We start from the raw sequence: 22,594 nt of genomic DNA on the forward strand, positions 1-22,594 counted from the left end.
CGAGGTTCCATATCTCATTAGTAGTAGAGCAGGGGCGAGGCCCGAGTTAGGAGAGAGATGAGTGTGGGCGGGGGGCCGTATCTCATTATTAGCAGGAGCATGGACGGGGTTCCATGACTCACCAGTAGCAGGACAGGGGCGGGGCCCAAGATAGGCGAGGCCTTAGTACATGGATTCAGTAGAGTATGTTTAGTTTATGCGTTATGTGCTATGTTATATGATTGTATGTGTTGAGTGGCGGGGCCTGGAGACAGGCGAGGCCTAAGAGAGACATATCTGTATACCGAGCAGGGCTCGATGCCAGGCGAGGCCTGATGCTCTAAGTATAAGAATCTAGTAGGTATATTACTTGTATATTAAGTAGACCACTATACCTATTCTACTTACTCGTATAGAATTAAAATATATTTATACGTAGCGGTTTTACTCGTATAGAATTGAAATAAGATTTATACATAGCAACCTTAGTTTGTATGGGATTACAAACATTTGTATGAGACTTATAGGTATACTACTTATTTGGTAAGTAAACCATTATACCTAGGATATATAGATACTAAATGTTGGAGAGTCAAAACGATACTTTCAAAACTATACTTTTGAATTGAGAAAAAGTATTATTTCTACTTAGAGTCAAAACCTGTGAACTCACCAACTTTATGTTGACGTATTTTAAATTGCATGTGTTTTCAGGAAGTTAATAACTATGATACGAGAAATGATGTTACACCACCCGGTGTTTCTGCCGACGGCCGGGGTGTGACACCGAGTACGCTGGGCGTACAAGGAGTGCGCTGAGCGTACGAGGCTCAGATGATCGCGATAGACTACCCACACACGTTGGGTGTACAATTTGTACGATGGGCGTACACTAAATAGACCAAAACCCTAGTTTTGGGTCTTGGACCCTATTTAAAAACCTTAACTTCTTGAGAACCATTCTTATCTTCAGCCTCCACCTCTCCAAACCCTAAGAACGAAACCCTAATTGCCATTTGTGTTTTGAGCTTGGAAGTGAACTTTAAAGGTTTTTTGGTGATCTTGAAGGAGGAAGAACTCTTGGAAGTCGCATTGGTGTGGCTAAAGCTTGTGGATCTAGAATCATCACCAACTTGGAAAGCTTTTGGAGGTGTAAAGCTCTTAACTTGATGGTTCATTTTGATAGATCTAGTTAGGGCTTGTTTTTATGCTTTTTATGTTCCCTTAAGTCATGCTTGAGAGTATGAGCTACTCCATAAGCTAGGGATGGTAGACCTTAGCACTTTTGAGGCTTCGTGTGCATAAAAATGCAATCTTGATGTATTATATTGGACCATGCATGAGTTAGGGTTCTTATTATGAGTTTTTATTGAGTATTGGGTCCCATTAAGACATGCAAAGGAGTAAAGTTGCCAAATTTACGAGTTAAGACATAATTTAGGTTCAGATCAGAGAAGTGGACTTAGTGGCTTAACCAATTAAGCCCTTAATGGAAAGTTGGGCTTGTTGTGGAGTACGTTGGGTGTACCCAGCTCGTACGCAACGCGTACTAGCCCAAGGTGGTGTATGCAGGGCGTAAGTCTGAGTACGTTGGGCGTACTCAACTGTTGTAGACTTTAGTTGACTTTTGTGTTTTGGCCCATATTTGGACTATTAGGATTTTGGGCCTTGCTAGGCCACTAGTATTTCTGAATTTGGGCCATTGTTAGGCTTAGGGCCTTCCTGGATTTGGGTCTATAATGGGCTTTGGGTATCATTTAGGAGTTTGGGCCATATTGAGCTTTTTGGTGCCATTGGGTTGGGCCAAGCTAGTTGGGCCCAGTATGGAAAAGGTAAAATAGTCTTTTAACCTAGAGGTAGAGGATGATGAGTTGGGGCCCCGGTTATAGTTTATGACCTAATTATTAATTAGTGTATTATTTGATGATATTTAGTGCGGAGCATTTATCGGGTTGTTTAAACAATTTGAGGTAAGTTTTCTCACTATATGCATGGGCCTAAGACACCAATCTCAACCCATTACTTGTTATGTGGAATGCTAGTTGTCTCTGTGATGCTTGTATGAAAGACCAGGATATGACCCCTGACAATTGTATGAAAGACCAGGATCTGGCCCCTGACAATTGTTATGAAAGACCAGGATCTGGCCCCTAACAATTGTATGAAAGACCAGAATCTGACCCTTGACAATTTAATGAAAGATCAAGATCTGGCCCCTGACACTCGTATGTAAGACCGACATTTGGCCCATCGGCATTGCAAGGAAAGACCATGGGGGTAGCCCATGACACATGTATGTTTTGTGTATATGGTATTTTGGGGAACTCACTAAGTTTTGTGCTTACGGTTTATGGTTATGGTTTCAGGTACTTTCGGTTCGAAAAGGAAGGACCTGACTTGATCGCAGCACATCCACCTGTGTTTCCGCACTTTATGATTTTGGGAATTGTACTCTGATAACTATTTTACTCCGATATACTTTTGAATGATTGAAAGGGATAAATGGTGTTTATGGTTGATTTAAAAATGAAATTTTTACCTTATAATTTTTGGGACGTTACAGTTTATAAAATTAGTCTCGTTGAATTTAGTTTTTGTTCTACTTAGTCCATGTCCTACTTTTGTCAAACGCCTTATGAAATGAATTTGTTATCTTCTGTCAAGTTCTGTTCTACATGTCAAACGCTACCTAATAGACTACTAGGGTATTATTTAATGACGTAGCATGTATTAATTTAATGTAGTGGTTTTTATGTTCTGAGGGATAAGGAGTTGGATAAGAAACGTAATAAAAATAGAGTGCTAGCGTCTAATTTCAAACTTGCATCATCAAACTTGAATATCAAACACTCTAGCCATCTCCGATATAATCGTTTTATTGTTCTTGTTCTCAAATCTATTATATATAGTATATACAATATAGGTAAAATAATCGTGACCTTAAACAACGTGGGTCCTGTACGGTCGCACACTCGGTATGTGCTAAGGGCTAGGCTTGATCATATGTATAAAAATAACATAAATGATTAAATGTATATACATAAAGTTTATTACTTTTAAACTGGTCGGTGTAGGCAACGTCGATCACCGATGTTTTTAGAAGAAAAAAGAAGAAAACGGACGTTATAGGATGTTGTGGTGGTAACGGGAAGCAACGGACAGACTTATAACGCACAAAAACGGGAAATGGGGCGGTGTTTGTGCCGTTATAACGTGCGAGAACGCCCCCATGAACGTTGCCCATACCTAATAGCCTTATAGGTCATTAACCCAAAAACAAAATATTAACTGCTAAACCATAAAATATACCAACAAAATGTTTTTTTTGTTTGTTAAATTGGCTTAATAGTAATTTATATGTATTTTTTTTGTTTTTAAATGTGTAATAAGCAAAATTACCAATAAGTCGGATGTATAGATAAAATTTGTTTGGAAAATGTCTTTAACTATATTTATACTATTATGATCATTTGATTCGATTACCGGACATGTATAGAGAATAGAGTGAGCAAACTACAAAACTTTGTACAACATTAGCTGTTGTTTGGTGATATTAGCGTTTGACATTAATGGTAATTAATAGTCCATAATATTGTTGTTTCAACAATCGTGTGGTTTGGGAGGAGGGATGAAACATGGAATAAGCCTTCCGATGACTGCATACCAGGGGCAAGTCAAAGTCTTCGTTCCCACTGGCATCAACATTTCGCCGTGTCTCTTTCTCCCCCTTCAACTCCCCACCCACCTCCATTTTTTCACAAATTCATCTGGGATGCTCAACAGACACCACCAGAGCATCCGAGAATGATCTCCTTCAACCTATTTCTACAACTACTTCTATCGACAATCCTGTTTTCTTTCGCCGCCGCCGCCGATATTCGACCAGGTCAATCTCTCTCCGCTGCAAACCCAAACGAAAAATGGAACTCACCCAATCAGACCTTCTCTCTTGGCTTCATCTCCGAAACCCCCGACGCACACTTTGCTGCCATCACCTACAACAACATATCAGTCTGGAAAGCCGGAGGAGATGCCGGCGTAGCCGACTCCACCGCCTCCCTCACCTTCCTCCCCGACGGTAATCTCCGTCTCGTCAACGGCTCATCCGGCTCCGTCGTCTGGCAGTCCAATACAGCCGGTCGTGGCGTCACAGTAGCTGCACTTGATGATTCAGGTAATTTCGTCCTCCGCAACGGATCCGTTTCTGTATGGAGTACATTCGATAATCCCTCAGACACCATACTTCCCGGCCAGAATTTCACAGTGAATAATGTTTTGCGTTCTGGGCTTTACTCCTTTCGATTGGTTAATTCTGGGAATTTAACTCTTAGATGGAACGATTCCATTGTCTACTGGACTTTAGGGTTGAATTCCTCCATCAACACTAACCTAACTTCACCAAGTTTAGGGCTCCAACCAATCGGGATTCTATCTCTTTCAGATCCGATGCTTTCCACTTCCGTAATCATGGCTTACAGTAGCGATTATGCTGAAGGCCCTGATATATTCAGGTTCACCAAATTAGACAACGATGGTAATCTGAGAATTTACAGCTCCTCATTGGGTAATGCCGGCAATCAATTCATGAGATGGGCTGCTGTAAGCGATCAATGTCAGGTATTCGGGTACTGTGGCAATCTGGGTATTTGTAGTTACAACGGTTCAAATCCTGTATGCGGCTGTCCATCACAGAATTTCGACCCGATTGATCCCACCGACGGTCGGAAAGGGTGCCGGAGGAAGGTCGAAATCGCAAACTGCCCAGGTAGCGCAACAATGTTAGAGCTCGATAACGCCAAGTTCTTGACATACCCACCGGAGTTATCATCTCAGGTATTCTTTATCGGGATTTCCGCTTGCAGATTAAATTGTCTCGTTAGTGGTTCCTGCATCGCATCCACCTCCTTGTCAGATGGCACAGGGTTGTGTTACTTAAAAGTCCCAAGCTTTGTGAGTGCGTATCAGTCGCCGGCGCTACCAAGCACCTCCTATCTCAAAGTCTGTGGACCCGTAACACCAAACCCATCTCCCACTTCCGAGAACGGAAAACGATGGAAGCTCCGTCCATGGATAGTAATTGTGGTGGTTATCGGCACTTTATTAGGATTAATCCTCGCGGAACTCGGTTTATGGTTCTGGTGTTGTAAAAACAGCCCAAAACTCGGGGTGTTATCAGCCCAATATGCACTTCTGGAGTATGCATCCGGTGCACCGGTCCAGTTCTCATACAAAGACCTCCAACGGGCCACAAAAGGGTTCAAGGAGAAGCTCGGGTCGGGCGGGTTCGGTGCGGTTTACCGTGGGGTCCTCGCGAACCGAACCGTGGTTGCAGTCAAACAACTTGAAGGAATCGAACAAGGCGAGAAACAATTCCGTATGGAGGTCGCAACAATTAGTAGCACCCATCATTTAAACCTCGTGAGACTAATTGGGTTTTGCTCCGAGGGGCGTCATCGTCTTTTAGTCTACGAGTTTATGAAAAACGGGTCCCTCGATAACTTCCTTTTTGTCCCGGAACAACAATTGAATTGGGAATCCCGATACAATATCGCGCTTGGGACGGCCCGTGGGATAACGTATTTACACGAGGAATGTCGGGATTGTATTATTCATTGTGATATAAAACCCGAAAACATTCTTTTAGATGAGAGTTATAACTCGAAAGTTTCCGATTTTGGGCTCGCGAAACTCGTGAACCCGAAAGACCATCGGTATCGGACATTGACAAGTGTGCGTGGGACCCGCGGGTATTTGGCTCCCGAATGGCTCGCCAACCTCCCGATTACATCGAAATCGGATGTTTACAGTTACGGGATGGTTTTGTTGGAGATTGTGTCCGGGAGACGGAATTTTGAGGTTTCGGATCGGACCAACCGGAAAAAGTTTTCGGTTTGGGCTTACGAGGAGTTTGAAAAGGGGAACATGGATTCGGTTATTGACCCGAAGATTTTGACCCATGAATTCGATATGGATCAAATTCGGCGGGTGATTGAAGTGAGTTTTTGGTGTATTCAAGAACAACCATCACAAAGACCGATGATGGGGAAAGTGGTTCAGATGTTGGAAGGGGTGACCGAGATTGAGAAACCACCTGCCCCGAAGGTTGGGTCAGCCATAGACGGGTCGGTTGCTGGGACTAGCACGTATATGAGTAGCAGTGTCTCGACCTTAGCACCATCGGTGCAGCCACCCTCATCGTCTTCTTCTCTTCAGACTCCAAAGGCGTCGTCGTTTGCTTCGGGGATGAATATTGAGAGGGCATCATCGTCATTGTTGCAATCGGTCACTATGTGAAATCGTTACGTTTTTCATTTTGCATGTTGTGATGTTTTGGAATGAAGTTTGCGACTTTGTGTATGTATGTATTATTAGAAGATATATGTAAGTAGTAATGGTAGAGTTTGTAATCAATTATGCTCAAACCTAATAACATGTATCAACATTGCTTTGTCAGATAATTTAAAGATTATTAATGGATCATATGATACTTTGAAGTGTAATTTTGATCCATTTACTTAATTAAGAGTGTAATTGGTCAAATTGGTAAAACTATAAGAATTAGCTGGACATGAAATACCAACTTTCAAATACGTTTATTTTATAGTAAATTACAGTTTTGGTCCCTTGATATACAGCTCAAGTTTGGTCCAAATTTTGAAATATAACACAGATGCATCAACAATAGTCCCTCCCTCTATTAGTACGTATGAGAGGACTAAAATGCTTATTTTTTGTTTTTCAGAATTATTATTATTAAATAAATAATGGCCTACACTGTTCCTTTGTATACCACCATCATCATCATATACCACTAGTTACACGATCACTTTCCCTTTTCCCTTTACACCACCACCATATCTGACCAACCCCACACCCACCGTCAATCTCCGGCCAATCCTACCATCCACCACCATCCCTAGTTTTGAAGAGATTTAAAAATAATTTTAAAGAAAATTAAAAAATCAAAATACATTATTCTATTTCTGGTTCTAAAAAGCTTAAACCAAAATAAAAATGCTAAATTCAAATCAAAACCATAACTTAACATGATTAAAACAAATCGATATATACTCGGAGAAGAGAAGGGCAAAATATGTCGAATGCTCTACCATAAAGGCGGAGGAGCAGATCTAGTGAGGGTAGTGATATAGGCAAAGGAGAAAATATAGTGAGGATAAGGACCAGATCTGTAGAGCATGGCCGGTCCTGAAAAAATAAATATTTTTAAAGGCTCAGGACGAACAAGAAAAAATGGCTCTTATCTTTATTATAATTTTTTATTTTTAAATAAAAATATATAATGAAAAAAATTGAGCCCTGTGGTGGCGTGCATGAAGGGCGGTGGACGGAGCTCTACCTAGTAACAGGTTAGACAAAGAGATGGGTGAGGGTGAAAATTGTGGCCTCACTTTTTTTAGAAATGGTCCCTTTAGTTTATAGCTTTTAACAACTTTGGTCCAATGGAAAAATAGTCTTTTCTATTGAACTTAATAGAAAAATATAACTGCATTAGTCTAGAGGATCAACATTGATGAGCTTGTGAACCATGAGGAGCGCTGGTGTTGAGATTCAAAAACTAGGAATTTGCCACAGGGACCAAAACTGTAAAAATTAGAGAAAAAAACGATAAGGAAGATATCAGGAAAGCCGAGGTGGCAAGATATAGGGGACCCGCAATTTCTCGAAGGCAAATACCAAGCAGTGGCCATGAGAGAATCAGACGCTCTTCAACCATTTCCACTTGTCAGCGCACGGCAGGCCAGCCGAGATCGCGCACCACACAAACCACATATCTACAAATTCCCTCAAATAATCTTCTTCGCTACAAATCTCACCAATTTTCTCTCTCTTCTCCATAAACTTTTGTCATTTTCCAATCGCCATGACCGCCATTGCTACTGCTGCAGCTCTATCTCTTCCAATATCTCTATCTCGATCATCTAAATTGAGCACCAAAAAGGTACCCTATCTGTTATGCTTTATACTGGACACATGTATGATTTTGATACAGAATCGTTTGTGTTTTTTCTTTTAATTCTAAGTTTAGTCGATGAAACTGCAGCCTGAATCCTAATCATGACTCGTTAAACCTCCAATCACATAAACTTCTACATGTCTGTCTTCGTATTTTGCCGAGAAGGATAGATAAGGACAGAACCATAATTTTAGAGGATGTGTGAGAAACTAGTAACTGAATAGGGGGTAGCAAGTCCGAATTGTTGTAGAGAAGGACACGGGGAAGTTCTATTTGGACATCATACAGTTAACTTTAGTTACCTATCATACAGTTTAGTGCTAAAGTCCTTGAACATGAATTTTGTTGCAATAATCCAATACCTTTTTTTTTCCTTTCCTTTTGTAAAGTGGAGAACTAGGATATGTGATATCATACCTCATAAGTCAAAGTATACCTTTCTTGGAATGGATAGATGAATGGTGTTTTATGTGTGCAAAATAATAAGATGGTCTGCAGGTGCAGTAATGACATTAAAGTCTAAATAGTTCATGTTCATACCATTATGCTGCATAAGATGTATTGATAATAGTATTTGTTAGCTTCATGAGTCATTGTTTGTGCTTAAGAGTAGTTGTCCCTTAACACTGATCTGTGTTACTGTGTTTGTACTGGATGTGTTGGACTATAGGGTGTTAGAGGAGGGTTTGTGGTGTTTGCCATAGCAACAAGTGGGGAGGGAGGCGGATTGGGGGACAAGAAAACCTCATGGAACACTTTATTTGATGTGGAAGATCCCAGGTCTAAATTTCCACAGTGTAAAGGAAAGTTCTTGGATGTAAATCAAGCATTTGAAGTGGCTAGATACGATATACAATATTGTGATTGGCGAGCAAGACAAGATCTTCTTACAATCATGCTCCTACATGAAAAGGTAACAAAAATTTCAACTTCCATACATGAATTAGGCTTCTGGGATCTCAAGTGTTAGACATGAATCCAGGTTGTTGATGTTTTAAACCCTTTAGCCCGTGACTACAAATCCATTGGAACCATGAAGAAGGATCTAGCAGAGTTACAAGAAGAGCTAGCAGAAGCACATAAACAGGTAAAGAATTGGCATGATTTTAGTGAAGGATTGATTGATAATAGACACGTATATGATGTTAAGGTATTAATTCTACTTGAAATGGCAGATGCATATATCGGAAGAAAGGGTTAGTGCGACTTTAGATAAGCTAGCATACATGGAAACTTTGGTGAATGATAGACTTTTACAAGACAGAAACAGCATAACAACAACAGAGAGCATAAATTCATCTCCTAGTACTTCAAAACCACCTCCAGAAACTATTGAAAGGAAAACAACAAAACGAAAAGGTCTAAATGTGTCTGGTCCAGTGCCACCTTATCATCCTAATTTAAAGAACTTCTGGTACCCTGTTGCTTTCTCTAAGGACCTCAAGGAGGACACTCTGGTAAGCCATTTTTCATTTCCGTTTTGCAGTTTTTCCACATGATATAAGTTCTCATAAAAAAAAAAAAAAAAGAATTCATCTTTTGATTGACAATGCAGATGCCAATTGACTGCTTTGAAGAACCTTGGGTATTATTTCGTGGGAAGGATGGGAAACCAGGATGTATAAAGAACACGTGTGCACATAGAGCATGTCCTCTTGATTTGGGCACTGTAAATGACGGTCGTGTCCAATGTCCCTACCATGGTAACACTTAGAAGAAAAAATAGACTTTTACAAATGATAAAACTAGATTTGTAATGATTATAAAATTGTATATATTTTAATGGTTATTTTAATAATATTTGGTTTCACTCTCCAGGATGGGAGTACTCTGCAGATGGGAAGTGTGAAAAAATGCCTTCAACAAAATTTGTTAATGTGAAGATAAAATCACTTGAATGTTTTGAGAAGGAGGGAATGATATGGATCTGGCCAGGTGATGAACCTTCTGAACCCACAGTTCCTTCACTACTACCACCTCAAGGTTTCCAAATACATGCTGAGGTATTTTATATTTTACTTAAAGTTGAAAAACCAATTGGTAGGTTGTTTTTATTTTATTAAAAATGAATATATTATTTAACAAATTCATATACAACAACAAACAGATTGTGATGGAACTACCAGTGGAACACGGACTACTTTTAGACAACCTTTTGGATCTTGCACATGCACCCTTCACCCACACTTCCACATTCGCAAAAGGGTGGAGTGTTCCAAGGTATACCCCCATCCTAATTAATGGTTTTAACATTTTCTATAACCTTTTGCAGAGTTTTGGATGATTGATTTTTAGTAATTTTTTATTTATTGCAGTTTGGTTAAATTTTTGACGCCTACATCAGCGATGGAAGGATATTGGGACCCGTATCCAATAGATATGGAATTTCGTCCCCCGTGTATGGTATTATCAACCATTGGGATTTCAAAACCTGGAAAATTGGAGGGGCAAAGTACAAAGCAGTGTTCAACACATCTTCATCAGCTACATGTATGCCTACCATCATCAAGAAAGAAGACAAGGCTGTTATACAGAATGTCACTCGATTTTGCTCCCATCTTGCAATACGTCCCTTTCATGCACATACTCTGGAGGCATTTTGCAGATAAGGTAACATTATATTTGCATGCTTCATGCTTCTTAATCATATTGGGAACAAACTGACTGTTTTAAAGTAGGATAAGTGTTAATAGAAGTCATAAGGATGAATTTTGATTTCAGGTACTAAATGAGGATCTACGACTTGTACTCGGGCAACAAGATAGAATGATAAGTGGTGAAAATGTGTGGAACATGCCTGTATCTTATGATAAGCTAGGAATAAGATACCGGTTATGGAGAAAAGCAGTGGAGGATGGAGATGAGTAATTAATTACCTCTTCACTAAATAAAAATGCAAAACTAATTTTTCATTTTTGGTTTTTAACTCCTTCACTCATGAGTCATGAAGAAGCAAGCAATCAATCCTGAGTCATTGAAGAACAGAAGACACAGCTGTCAAAGAATTTGATGAGACGAAAGAGAGATGTTTCTTGTACAGATTTTTTTTTTTACATTCTTTTGAAAAAAATTATGGGCTCATTGGTGAAAATGGTGAGAGTGTTGTGTTTTCGATGTTGTAGTTATATTGAAATGGAAGGTGTGAGTGAAGTTGTATTTTGGTTTTTATTTGTAGCTACAAATACAATTAGAAATGGAAGTTATTTGTACACAAGTGTTTTTAACTCCACTAATATTAAACCGAATCTTTAAACCTAACAAAATAATTTGTCGTATCATCAATAATTTGTAAACCCCCCAATTACATGGTTAAGGTGGTTTTAAAGAAAAAGTCGATTTTTTTTTTTTTTTGTGTGTGGTTAAATCATAGAATAATTTTCTGGATAGGTAAAAAAACGTTGCTATCAAATTTTTGTGATTAAACAAATTTACCAGTATAATAGTAAATACCTGGCTAGGGGTTTTTTATACATGAAATGAAAATGACCAAGAAACAAGAAAAGGAAAGGAAAGAAACATAAAACTTAAGTTAAGTTGGCGAGATAGATTATGAAACAGAAAGTAAAGTAAAGTAAAGTAAAGATGATTTCTTCTGTACATACAACAATTTGGTGAAAACAACTAAATTACCCTCCTCATTTGCAAAACCAACCTCTAAACAACAAAAAGAAAAAGAAAATCTATCCAAGAAAGCAACATGAACTGGATTCCATAGAGCAGCATTCAGACGGTTGGAATGTCATCGATAACATCCATGGCCTTAATCCTATCAAGATGGAAGTTGATGACTGGAACGGAAGATGGTCTCTTAATGGGAAACGGGTCTCGCTTAACTTCTTCCCGAGTCGGGGAATGACTACTGCTTTTAGTCAATCGATGATGCTTACTGAGGAGCCTATTGCTGCTGCTTCTGATGTCAAACTCTTGACTTTTGCTGATTCCGGGAGTGAGTTTCCGTTTGCTTACATCCCGGAGCATTTCCCGGTCTTCGCTGGTCAACGCCGGAGGAAACGAGGAGGAGGTGGGTTGGGTTTGGGTTGTGGAGAGTTGGGTTCCCTTTTGATTTGGGGAACGGATTGGGGATTTAACGGGTGATCTCATTGTATTTGGCCCATTTATGGCTTTTGATTGGCACACAAGATGGTGAAGCCAAACCACCAATTCCAGAATACATTCTTCTGTTTTTTGTTTGTCTGCATGGTGGAGTGTCTCGATTCGTAATGAGTCAGTTGGGTATGATGGTTTTCTGTTCACTTCCGATCTACACATCACCAAATTAATATACATTTAACAAATCCTTTAAATTATTTCAACAGAAATACAAAAATACAACTTACCCGGTATTTGCCCATTCTCCAACCCAACCGAACCCATGATGCGCTCTGTATTCATACAACATTTCCAGTTCATAAAGTTACAAGGGTGTTAACTATTATAGGGATAGGCTAAACTTTTTGAAAACAATCATCATCTTGCTATAAGTATAAATATAATTTTGAAAAGCTTGACAAGTAAAAGACTGAACTAGCATATTTTTTAAAGCACAATGCTGTAAGAGAAAGAAATGGAAGTAGGATGCTATGATACACAAATTGGCCATTTTTTTTGGTACAACTCCCAATATATCCTCAACTGAATAATGCTATCGATAAAGGAACATAAACAGTAGGTTAGTAGTCAGAGAATATTACTTGGTTGTGTTTGTTGCAAATGGAACAATCCATTGCAGAGTTTTCTCCATCTCTGCTTTAATTTCGGGAATCGTAAGCTGCCAAAATCACAAAACAAAACACTCACTTAACACTTTATTACTATTATTACATTTATAAAATGAGGTTAGTTAAAGTTAAACCACAGAGATCTGAAAACAAGTTAAAAACAGGTAAGGTACCTCTTCCTTTGGGTGAAAAGAATGTATCTTGGAGCGGATTGCAGACTTAATAGTAGGTGGAAGTCCTTGGTATAAAGCATCCCTCGTACTTGGAGGCACAGAACTTGACCGAGTAACCTGTCATATTATATTATTATATATATATATATATATATATATATATATATATATATATATATATATATTTGTCATATGTATATATATATACACACACACACACACTAGCATTTAGCAAAACCACTCCCACTCATACACACACACACACACAACAACAATCAACATTTATTAATAACATCAGACAAACTCACAAGTGTATCGATCTGAGTGATGATATTAGCATAATGCAGTGCAAGACCAGCTGCTCCCAATTTCTGTCGGTTGCTTTTTAACGGTTTTTGTGTATCTGCAACCATTTTCATTATCATAATATACTTGACACTTATGGGGATTTCATAATGGTATATATAAAGAGTCAAAGTCAACTTCTAACACAATTTCATCGACTTAAGTCCTCTAAGAAACATACCAGCAGTTCCAAAAGCAGTATGAATCTCCATGTGTAAGAAATGGACAATGTCTACAAGTTGCTCCATCACCTTAAACAACAATATAATTATTAGCAAAGAAACACAAATATTCGCTTCTTGCAACTTATTTACATCAAAACGTCACTTATACCTTAAAATTGTCTAAAAAAAGTAATAAAAGCCTACCATAAATGGTACGCCTGTCGGAAATAGTTATAGTTGTAGTTTGTTTGTTACCTCTTCCAAAATTTTGGACCAAAGTGACTTCTTTTGCAAACTTCTCACGTGCTTCTTCTGACTCTTTAATTCTGCCCTTAAAATAGCAAGGCTGTCCCCTGTACGTTTTTATGCATGAACAATTAAGAAAAAGTCAATGACCCAAAACAGCTAACTGCATTTGAAATACGAAAACAATAATGCGTCCCATAATAATAACAGCAACAAATGATAATGATGATGATGATAGATAACTAGATAGCAATAATAATAACAAACTGGTATTTTGCATTTAAAAAATCTACAAGATTGGTAAAAAAAGGTGAGAGTTAGCACCTCTTGGAGGAGCACTGGGATTCTCCTCTTCTTGTTGCTTACGACGGAAATCTTGTTCAAACCTGTCCAAGGCATGTAACTCATGGTACAACTCCTGCAGCACACAAAACAACTTACACTCATTTTCAACAACAAAATAAAATAAAATCATAGCTCAACATCATCACATCTGTTTTAACAATTCCCACTTGTACAATTTTCGGATCAATAGAATAACAATTCTTGTTGCTTACGACAAAAATATGATTGCCACATGGATTGCGAAGTGACTATGACATCATAAATAATAACTGCATAAATTTGATAAAAAGCACATGCCAATCATGTTAAAGATGCATGGTCCATTGCATTTATGAATTCTATGGGAATGGACCATACAAACGCTCACAAGCACTTTATTTGTTTCTTGAATTAGAAGATTATAAATATTCACAGAATGAATGAAATAAATATACCCTTCAAACTACCATTTCCACGTGGTTTCCATAATGCATTATATATAGGCCTTATGGTATGTTGCCAACCTATACACACGTCTCATTCATCTTATTTATGTTTCTTGAAAAAGCTTTAACGTCATCATATCTTCAAATTAAGGTATTATTCATCTTTATCAAAGTGTAGAATTTCATAATGTATAGCATAATAGCAAAATAGACTGACATTATCCTTGCTATATATAGCCTACTGATGCTGCCTTCGCATCCTATCCTATACGCACGTGTTCATTTATTTCTTATTTGTTGATTCAGCTTGCATGTAGCATGGACATGTCAAGATCATTCATACGTGTTCATGATCCCTAATCAGTTTGTCATTCGTAAAGTTCCTTTTTCTTGATTTTTAGGTTTGCAAATAAATTATGGCAGAAACATTGTGAAAACTCACAGCAGTATACTGGACCAAATTCTTCAAATGCTCCATTATGGTTTCTGCTTCTTCTTTTAATTGCTTCTGGGGAATAAGTTCCGATCCCAATCTAAAAAAAGTAAAAAATAAAATCCATCAGCAACAACATCCGGATCCAATTTGACACAGAAGATTTAACTCCAAGCAATTACTTTTCAAAATATCGGTCCAAATTGTGCCATTGAGGATCTTTGCATCGGTTTCCAAAACGAACCACTTCTCCAGAAAAGATTTTTAGTTCTTCCCTATTAACACCAATAGCAAGATCATTAAAAAAAAAAACACACATTTAAGTATATAAAGTTATAAACATAAAAAGTAGCAATCTTTTCATTGTAGGCACCTCTTATCAGCTGCTGCAATCATGAGGAGTTCATCCATGTCTTTTGATATTAAACGTTGCACGCCTTCTGAAGGCAATACTACCTCCTTTAAATGTTTAATGTTGTCCTTTGAAAGAGATTGCATAAGATTGGCACCTTTAACAATTGTATTGGCAACCTCAAATGACAATATTGTTATTTTATTTCCCTTTGTTACAGCCCCCGACACAAAACCACTGCTGACATGTAAACTTGTCATACTGCTACCAAGTGTATCCAGCACTTCTACAGCCTTTCCAAGCCCAGCAGTCCCAGCTTTACCCAAAAGTGAACTCACTTCTGAAACCTGCATTCACCAATTTAAAACTTAGCTACTACCAATACATCTCAAATATACATGAAAAGCAAGAGAATCATAATGCCTATAGATAATTAAGAACACACAATATAGTAATAGTTTCATTAAGTATCTCATTGCCAACAATCTAAGGTATTATTGATAGATTAGTGTATTGCGACATATAAAGATTAGAAATGATTTTGTATTAATAAACTCAATATCTAAGCTTTCCTTGCCTAACTTGCAATATGATAACTATCAAAAGTTGTACATTTATCTATTCCGAAATGAAGTAAATTTTACCTTTTTTGTATTATAAGGTGCCGTGTAGTATTTAAATGATATTTCAAGGGTATAGATGCTTATCACATATAAGGTTGTAAAACGGGAATTAGATGATCCGGATCGATGTAGCATACTATCTCGCATTCCTTATATAGTTGTATTTATTGCTCTCTCTCTCTCTCTCTCTCTCTCTCTCACACACACACACACACACATATACCCCATTTACGCTCATTCTTTCACGTGCCAAATCACGAAAAGTTGCATTACCTCATTGAAATGAAATTTGAAGAACGTTGCATGACAAACTAGGTAACAGTTGGAAGCATATGCTAAAAGATATGACTATCTCCGAAAAGACATTCAGGTTTCCTTTCTTTAGACAAACGTGCTATCTAATGATAGGGTTTTTTGTTTAGGGTTCTTTCATTGATTCATTTTCACATGATATACTCATTTGATGTTTTTTGTGCGATAAATCTTTACATATAGCAATAGTAGAAATCCTATAATTAAGACCTCCTTAGGGTTTTCCATGAGGCAATCTCTTCTGGACTGGTAATGATCCAAAGTAATGTTTTATGCCCGAAGAGCATGTACAGTTATCAAAAAGTTACTTGGCAATTTATACAACTTAAAGTGTTATGTTTGAAAAATGTATGATCCCAAATGTTCAGAAATTCACATTACTAGAGAACACCTCAACAAGATATACCTTTGTAGCTGCAGTCGTGTTTGACTTTGTTGATCTGGATTTATGTGATAGAGCCCTAGAAAGACGAGGAATCCCATCATCAGCATCGGACATTGCATATGGAGCAGCATTCATTTCTGGAAAAGAAAATGGTTCTCTTAGAGTCCTCTTGTTATCCATGGTTTCCCCGGAAGGGATAGATTCCTCATTTGCTTGTTGCGGTCCTTGAGATTGATAAACCATTCCAGAACCATAATTAAGTCCATTAACATGAGGAAAGCTTCCGTTTTCTATGTTGTCTTGGGTGGATCTCCTCGAGCATATTCCACCCATATTCTGGATCAATCAAGACCTTCAACTAGTTGACTTCAACTCGCCAATTGTTCATACAGAAACGCCAGCAACAACTCGAATACCTCGATAATGTTTGAACAAGTTCCCCCAAACAATTAATTACACGCAGACGCAGTGCAACCCGAGTTCATTTCTCCATGACAAACTGCAATCACAAAGCCAAATACTTTAGGCATACGAAAATAGAGACAAGAAGCATACTAATGCGACGAAGAATTGAGAATTCAACAACAAATGTCAAATTTACACAAGAAAAAAAGGGCAAGAAACAAATATAGAGTAGCAAGCGAAGCATATACAAGTGAAAGCAGAAATTGGATAAGAGTTGAGAGATTGATTTGACTGGGAGTGACTGCGCCGATGATCGGAACAGTTAAGGTTGCTATGATGGTATTGTTCGGTTGCGGTGCCCCTTGGAATGAGAAGTGTCTGTGAATCAATCGATGACGCTACAAACGAGGAAGTAGCAAGTGTCCCACCATACGAATGCGATAGACCAAAGACGCCATCTTCCCCTTCCTAATTGCCTAATTCTAGTTCTGGTCAAACCCCCCAAACACAAACGCAAACACAGCTCACAAAATTAAAGGCTCGGGACAGTGTTACCGTCACCTTTTATGACTATTGACTTCTTTTTTTGGAACTAATTACAATTTTGACACCACTTCAAAAATAATAAATCAATTTTCATTACTTTTACACTTTTTCTTGCTAAAGTCTTTTATTTTAAATGATTGGTTAATTATTTTATTAACTTATGACTTAAACTCTTATCCTTTAATCCTTTTATCTTTGAAAACAAAATTCCATCAAATGTAGATTTAAAGGATAAGAGTTTAAGTCATAAGTTAATAAAATTTGTAGATAGGGTCCAAAAAGTTTCCTACTTGCATGGAAGGTCCAAAATCGAATATTTTCCGTGGTTTTAGTCCTAAAATTAAGAAATTTCTGTGTTTTTGGTCCTCGGAGAACCTGAAAGGACGATTTTACCCTTCTAATTTCCTTTTTGTATTTTTATTTTAATCTTTTATCAATTAAAAATAGAAAAGAAAAGAATGGACCCACTTCACACACACACACACACACACACACTCTCTCTCTCTCTCTCTCTCTCTCTCTCTCTCTCTCTCTCTCTCTCTCTCTCTCTCTTCGATTACCAAGAAGATCATGACTCAAACTCTTCCTCTCCTTTCGTATACTCTTCCCTAAACCCAATGACACCACCATGATCCTCTAAACCCGTAGTCATCGTCACCATCGTCGGCCACCGCCGCAACCCCATTTGGTTCGCAATTTGTCCCGATTAGCCCTCGAATGCCATAACTCACCAGAATCGATTCAATCCACGACTGTGGGTGTTGGCGTTATTCCATCTTTCCGATTTGAATCTGGCGGCGATTCAGAACCCAGATAAACATATCCATCTCATGTTCAAATCGATTCAATCTATGAATGCATTATGGATGGACCAGATTCTGAATCTTTTCATCCGATTAATCCATATGGGTTTCTTGGTCAAGAAGAAGATAGGAGAGACATGGAAGTCTTACCCTTCAATCACAGGTTCAAGGTCCAACTGAACCAGATGAATCGATTCAACACGGGTCTTGTAAATTCTAGGGTTGACTGCCATAGATATTGCAAATCTAGGGCTTGTAAAGTTAAGATTCAAACCTGCAAATTGATTGTAGAGTGTTTGTGTGTGTGTATATCTATGCATGTGTGTTCATTAGTGTATATGAGTTTTGAATCAGGAAGATGTTGATAGAGAAATGGAAGATGATGCAGGTTAAAGTAAGATTTTGCATGTGAAAGGGAAAGGGGAATATTGCAGGGGCGATCTTGGAGTTTTGGTGCTCATCGGAGTTCTGGTGTTCGTCGGAGATCTTGGTTTCTATCGAAGCGCACACAAATACAAATTTTTTTTTCTGAAATTTTTCTTGAGTTGCAGGTTTTGTATGAGAGAGAGAAAGAGAGGGACAAAGAAAAAGTCAAATGGAAGAACGATGGGGTTATGGGTTGCTCTTTTTTTTTAATTTGCAGGTGAAGAAGAAGAAGAAGAAGAAGAAGAAGAAGAAGAAGAAGAAGAGAGAGAGAGAGAGAGAGAGAGAGAGAGAGAGAGAGGAGAAGGGGTACGGTGGGTGGAGTCGTGGAGAGGGGTAGGGTGATATTTTTTTTATTTTTTATTTTTTTTATAATTTTTTAAATACTAAACTCAATAAAAAATGGAAAAAAGAAATAATAAGAGTAAAATGGACATTTCAATATTTTCAGGACCAAAACTAAAGAAAAACCTTGATTTTGGACCATCCATACAAGTTGGAAACTTTTTAAACCATATCTAAAGTTTTTTGAATACTACAGGGACCAATTTTGCAGTTTTGTCTTTATTAAATGTATGATCTTTTTATGTAAAATTAGTTCTTCTCAACATATATCTAAATGTCATCATAAATATGGTTTTTTTTTACTGGTTAACAACCCATTATAAGGTTGAAGCTTACGACATTCAAACTTGTTACGATATTCAAACTTAAGACTTAATCCATTATGGAATGTTTAAATCTCAAATGATCGCTATCTTGATGGTGATAATTAATAATTAAATACTTTGAAATATCTAACTTAATTAGGTTTTGATATTTAACTACTATTAGATATATCATTGAATAGAATATGCTTTAACATAACAAAGACATCATCATTCTAGGAATTTTGATTACCGCCGGTTGAAAAGACTCGACTAATACTAGAATTTAGTTGCTTCTTTTAGTCCCGATTTTAATCTTTGCGTTTTGGTTGTTGTCATTTTTGGTTATTGCTTTTGTGACGAAATATGTATGTAGCGAAATTTAGTTGGTACATTTTTATTGAATACTTTGTATATGTTTTACAAATACAACCCACCATTCATCAAATTGCCGTTATCACAATACATGACGAACAAACACATAGTTTTTAACCATTTGATCAAAATTGATCAAAAGCTTCTCACATTCTCAACTTTACTTGTTGATTATTAACAATTCTTATCATTTTAGTCGTAGTACAAGTTGTGACTAAACAACTCCAATTTGGCTAATTGGCGAGTTTAACCCTAACTTCCATATTTTCAAATTAAAGTTTAATTTGGTTTCGTTTTTCCAAATATTTATATAAATATTCTTAAAATATTTATTTAAATTATTTCCCTATATTTTTTTATTCATTTTACTTTGAATTTTTAGTTTAGTTTATTCTATTTTTATTATCTATTTAATTAATTCATATCTCAAAAAAAATATTTTTCTACTAATAAATAGACAAAAATCCTAGACCCGAAAAGAGGTTATTACATTTTGCTTCATGACTGCTTCACATATTTTTGTGTTTCATATACGAATTCCTTCCTTGCATCTTCAATGTTTTATGTCTTCATAATTTGCTTTCTAATTTTTTTGTCATCTTCCTTATTCGGCCAACCTGCACCCACCATACTAATACATTAAATGGTATAACAAATAACATTTTAATGAATGTGATACCTACCTTCTTTACATCATCATCATCTTCATTGGAATCTTTTATGTCATATTTCTTACTCAATCCAACCTGCATATCAACGTACTAATATATTAAAGGGTATAATAAATATAAAAATTAATTAAATGTGATACATATCGTCTTTGCATCTCAATCTTATCAACCTCTTCATCCTAAACCATATCAAAATGCTAATTTCGTTCCGATTCTTTCTTGTCAGAATCCTTATTTGACTCAATTTGCATGCCCACGTACGAATGTATAAAAACACCTTAATTACAATAAACACTTATTCAATAAACAACCCATTCGAACACACTTATACTTACAAAACGGACCAAAAAACTCACCATCATCAAATATATATGTTCACAAATATCCACCCCATGGTGCATTAGCAGTGACACTGTCCTCGTTTTACATGTAGCCCTCATAACACTAAGTTTATGTCTAATATGTGAAAAGTGAAACATCCATCACATGAGTGGTTTTAAAATAATTTATAAAACCAGTTAAATTTAGTTTAAATAGTTTAAAATTCTAAAAATACGAAATCAAGGTCCTAATGTCCTAAAATAAACGTGGATTGTTCAAAATATGAGGTAGCATCCTTTAATCAAAATCGGAAGTCGCGTGGGGCGACTGTGTGTGTGTCTTTAGACTCGGCAACCGGACGAGAATCCGGTGTTTCAGATAGTTGACAGACAAGTTGGGACTAGGGAGGTCTCAACTGCTTTTGGAAAGCAACAAGGGAACAACACGTTGATTCGGGCAATATTAGTGATTTGGGATTCGTGTGTTGAGTCGCTTGCTATCCAGGAAAATGTTAAGTCACTTGCAGTTTGGATTAAATAATCTTAGAGTAATTGATTTGACACTGTTGCACAACTCTCGTTTGAGTCTAACCGTTGCGGGATGAATCTTCTACTCGAAGGATTATCTGAGCCTTCTGTTGAGTATAAGTGTTCTGTTGTAGTATATGTTCAGTGATTTTGTTCCCAATGGACGCATCAAGATAATCAGGGTTGGAAGTGGATTGTTTAGTCTGGTATTCTATGAAGATTCAGTATGGTAGTGGTTCAGTGTGGGCGATCTGTCAGGAAGTCAGACCAATTTGAGATTTCAGGCTTCAGAAAGGTAGATGTGGTTTTTTGCAAGGGATTAAGGATTTGTTCTTCTTCGGGTTTAGAGAGTTCGGCTAGGTTTGGTTTCGGTTGCCTTGGAAAGGTTGTGGTATGCTTGGGGCATGGTTGTCTGTTGGGTCGGGGATGGTAAGGAATGATTTCGAGGACAAAATCTAATTTAAGCGGGGGAGAGTTGTAACATCCTATTTTAAGTTGATTCATATTTGGGGCCGTGACCCGAATATATGTTACCAGGAGGCTTTAGATCTTGGGGAAGAAAGGTTTAGACCCCTTTGGGTGTGGGTAATGTAGCTTAGATGATATGAGAGTTCGGTTTGTGTTTTTGGAGACCAAGGGTATATCGGTAAAGTGGCAGTTTGGGCCTTTTATGGAAGTAGATTTTTGTTCGGAAAGTTTTATGGCAGGGGGTGATAAAAAGGTAGAGCTCTCCGAGAACTTTCTGTGGATATAAAGAACGTCGAAAATGGAGTTGAAACGAATAAGTTATGGCCGTTTAAAGTTTGGGTGGTTCGGATGAGTGATCGTTGACTTGGTGACCAAGCTCATTTAAGGCTCACGACGTGAGAGGAACCTGATGCCCCAAAACCCTTATTTTCGGGTATTTAAAGGCATGAGATGATTAGGGTTGCTCCTCCTCAGCCCCCTTCACTTCCAAGACCTCTAGAAACCCTAATCTCAGCCCCCATTGAAGTTCTTGGTCATTCTTGGTGTTATTCAAGAGCTTTTGGGAGAAGAAGATCATTAGTGGTGCATTGGTTATCATCTTGGCTTCATCATCAGCTAGTTGTGGAGCTTTTGGGCCTGTGTAAGTCCTCAAGCTCATGCATTTCCTTTCCTTGCTTGCTAGATCTAAGTTTCCATGCATTTTATGGCTTGTAATGTTGGTTAGCATGCAGAGGATCCATAAAGTTGGCAACTTTATGGATCATGGTGGTATCTTAAGTCTTATAAGTCTTAGATCTGGATTTTGGTCATGGTTTTGGACTCCAAGCTTGAGTCTTGGTCCTTTTTCCTCCATTTTGACCTAAGTTGGTATTTGAGTCATGTATCAGACATACATGACTGAAAAGCTTCGATTTTTATGGCCCTTGGGGTCAA

At 37.6% G+C, this 22,594-nt stretch overlaps 3 protein-coding genes across 3 annotated transcripts; 2 read left to right on the top strand and 1 right to left on the bottom strand.

Moving 5' to 3' along the window:
- Nucleotides 1-3,582: 3,582 nt before the first annotated feature.
- Nucleotides 3,583-6,479, top strand: LOC145133234 (lectin protein kinase family protein). Its single transcript, XM_079068164.1, has one exon. It carries the CDS (start codon nucleotides 3,784-3,786, stop codon nucleotides 6,271-6,273), a length of 2,490 nt encoding a protein of 829 aa, XP_078924290.1. The 5' UTR covers nucleotides 3,583-3,783; the 3' UTR covers nucleotides 6,274-6,479.
- A 1,226-nt stretch (nucleotides 6,480-7,705) lies between these two features.
- Nucleotides 7,706-11,168, top strand: CH1 (Pheophorbide a oxygenase family protein with Rieske 2Fe-2S domain-containing protein). Its single transcript, XM_079068187.1, has 9 exons — nucleotides 7,706-7,939; nucleotides 8,625-8,867; nucleotides 8,937-9,041; nucleotides 9,130-9,411; nucleotides 9,510-9,657; nucleotides 9,773-9,957; nucleotides 10,062-10,174; nucleotides 10,270-10,564; nucleotides 10,676-11,168. The coding sequence occupies exons 1-9, from the start codon at nucleotides 7,862-7,864 to the stop codon at nucleotides 10,820-10,822; spliced, it is 1,596 nt and encodes a 531-aa protein (XP_078924313.1). The 5' UTR covers nucleotides 7,706-7,861; the 3' UTR covers nucleotides 10,823-11,168.
- A 333-nt stretch (nucleotides 11,169-11,501) lies between these two features.
- Nucleotides 11,502-17,397, bottom strand: LOC145133247 (Ikzf5 (DUF668)). Its single transcript, XM_079068172.1, has 13 exons — nucleotides 17,129-17,397; nucleotides 16,497-16,974; nucleotides 15,177-15,502; nucleotides 14,986-15,078; nucleotides 14,813-14,903; nucleotides 13,925-14,018; nucleotides 13,610-13,707; nucleotides 13,372-13,441; nucleotides 13,154-13,248; nucleotides 12,846-12,962; nucleotides 12,646-12,722; nucleotides 12,292-12,336; nucleotides 11,502-12,215 (listed from the first exon to the last, which is right to left on the bottom strand). The coding sequence occupies exons 2-13, from the start codon at nucleotides 16,806-16,808 to the stop codon at nucleotides 11,678-11,680; spliced, it is 1,956 nt and encodes a 651-aa protein (XP_078924298.1). The 5' UTR covers nucleotides 16,809-16,974; nucleotides 17,129-17,397; the 3' UTR covers nucleotides 11,502-11,677.
- Between the last annotated feature and the right edge of the window lie 5,197 nt (nucleotides 17,398-22,594).

This window comes from Lactuca virosa, chromosome 1 (genome assembly GCF_052849685.1).
Source record: "Lactuca virosa cultivar CGN04683 chromosome 1, Lactuca_virosa_CGN04683_v6, whole genome shotgun sequence".
NCBI lineage: Eukaryota > Viridiplantae > Streptophyta > Magnoliopsida > Asterales > Asteraceae > Lactuca > Lactuca virosa.

Excerpts from the sequence above, each read along its gene's own strand:
- CH1 (XM_079068187.1), top strand. The coding sequence starts at position 7,862 with ATGACCGCCATTGCTACTGCTGCAGCTCTATCTCTTCCAATATCTCTA. Across the intron at positions 9,042-9,129 it reads TAGCAGAAGCACATAAACAG|ATGCATATATCGGAAGAAAG; the intron begins GTAAAGAATTGG and ends TTGAAATGGCAG. Across the intron at positions 9,412-9,509 it reads ACCTCAAGGAGGACACTCTG|ATGCCAATTGACTGCTTTGA; the intron begins GTAAGCCATTTT and ends TTGACAATGCAG.
- LOC145133247 (XM_079068172.1), bottom strand. The coding sequence starts at position 16,808 with ATGGGTGGAATATGCTCGAGGAGATCCACCCAAGACAACATAGAAAAC. Across the intron at positions 15,503-16,496 it reads ACACGACTGCAGCTACAAAG|GTTTCAGAAGTGAGTTCACT; the intron begins GTATATCTTGTT and ends TGGTGAATGCAG. Across the intron at positions 12,216-12,291 it reads GGAGAATGGGCAAATACCGG|ATCGGAAGTGAACAGAAAAC; the intron begins GTAAGTTGTATT and ends GGTGATGTGTAG.
- LOC145133234 (XM_079068164.1), top strand. The coding sequence starts at position 3,784 with ATGATCTCCTTCAACCTATTTCTACAACTACTTCTATCGACAATCCTG.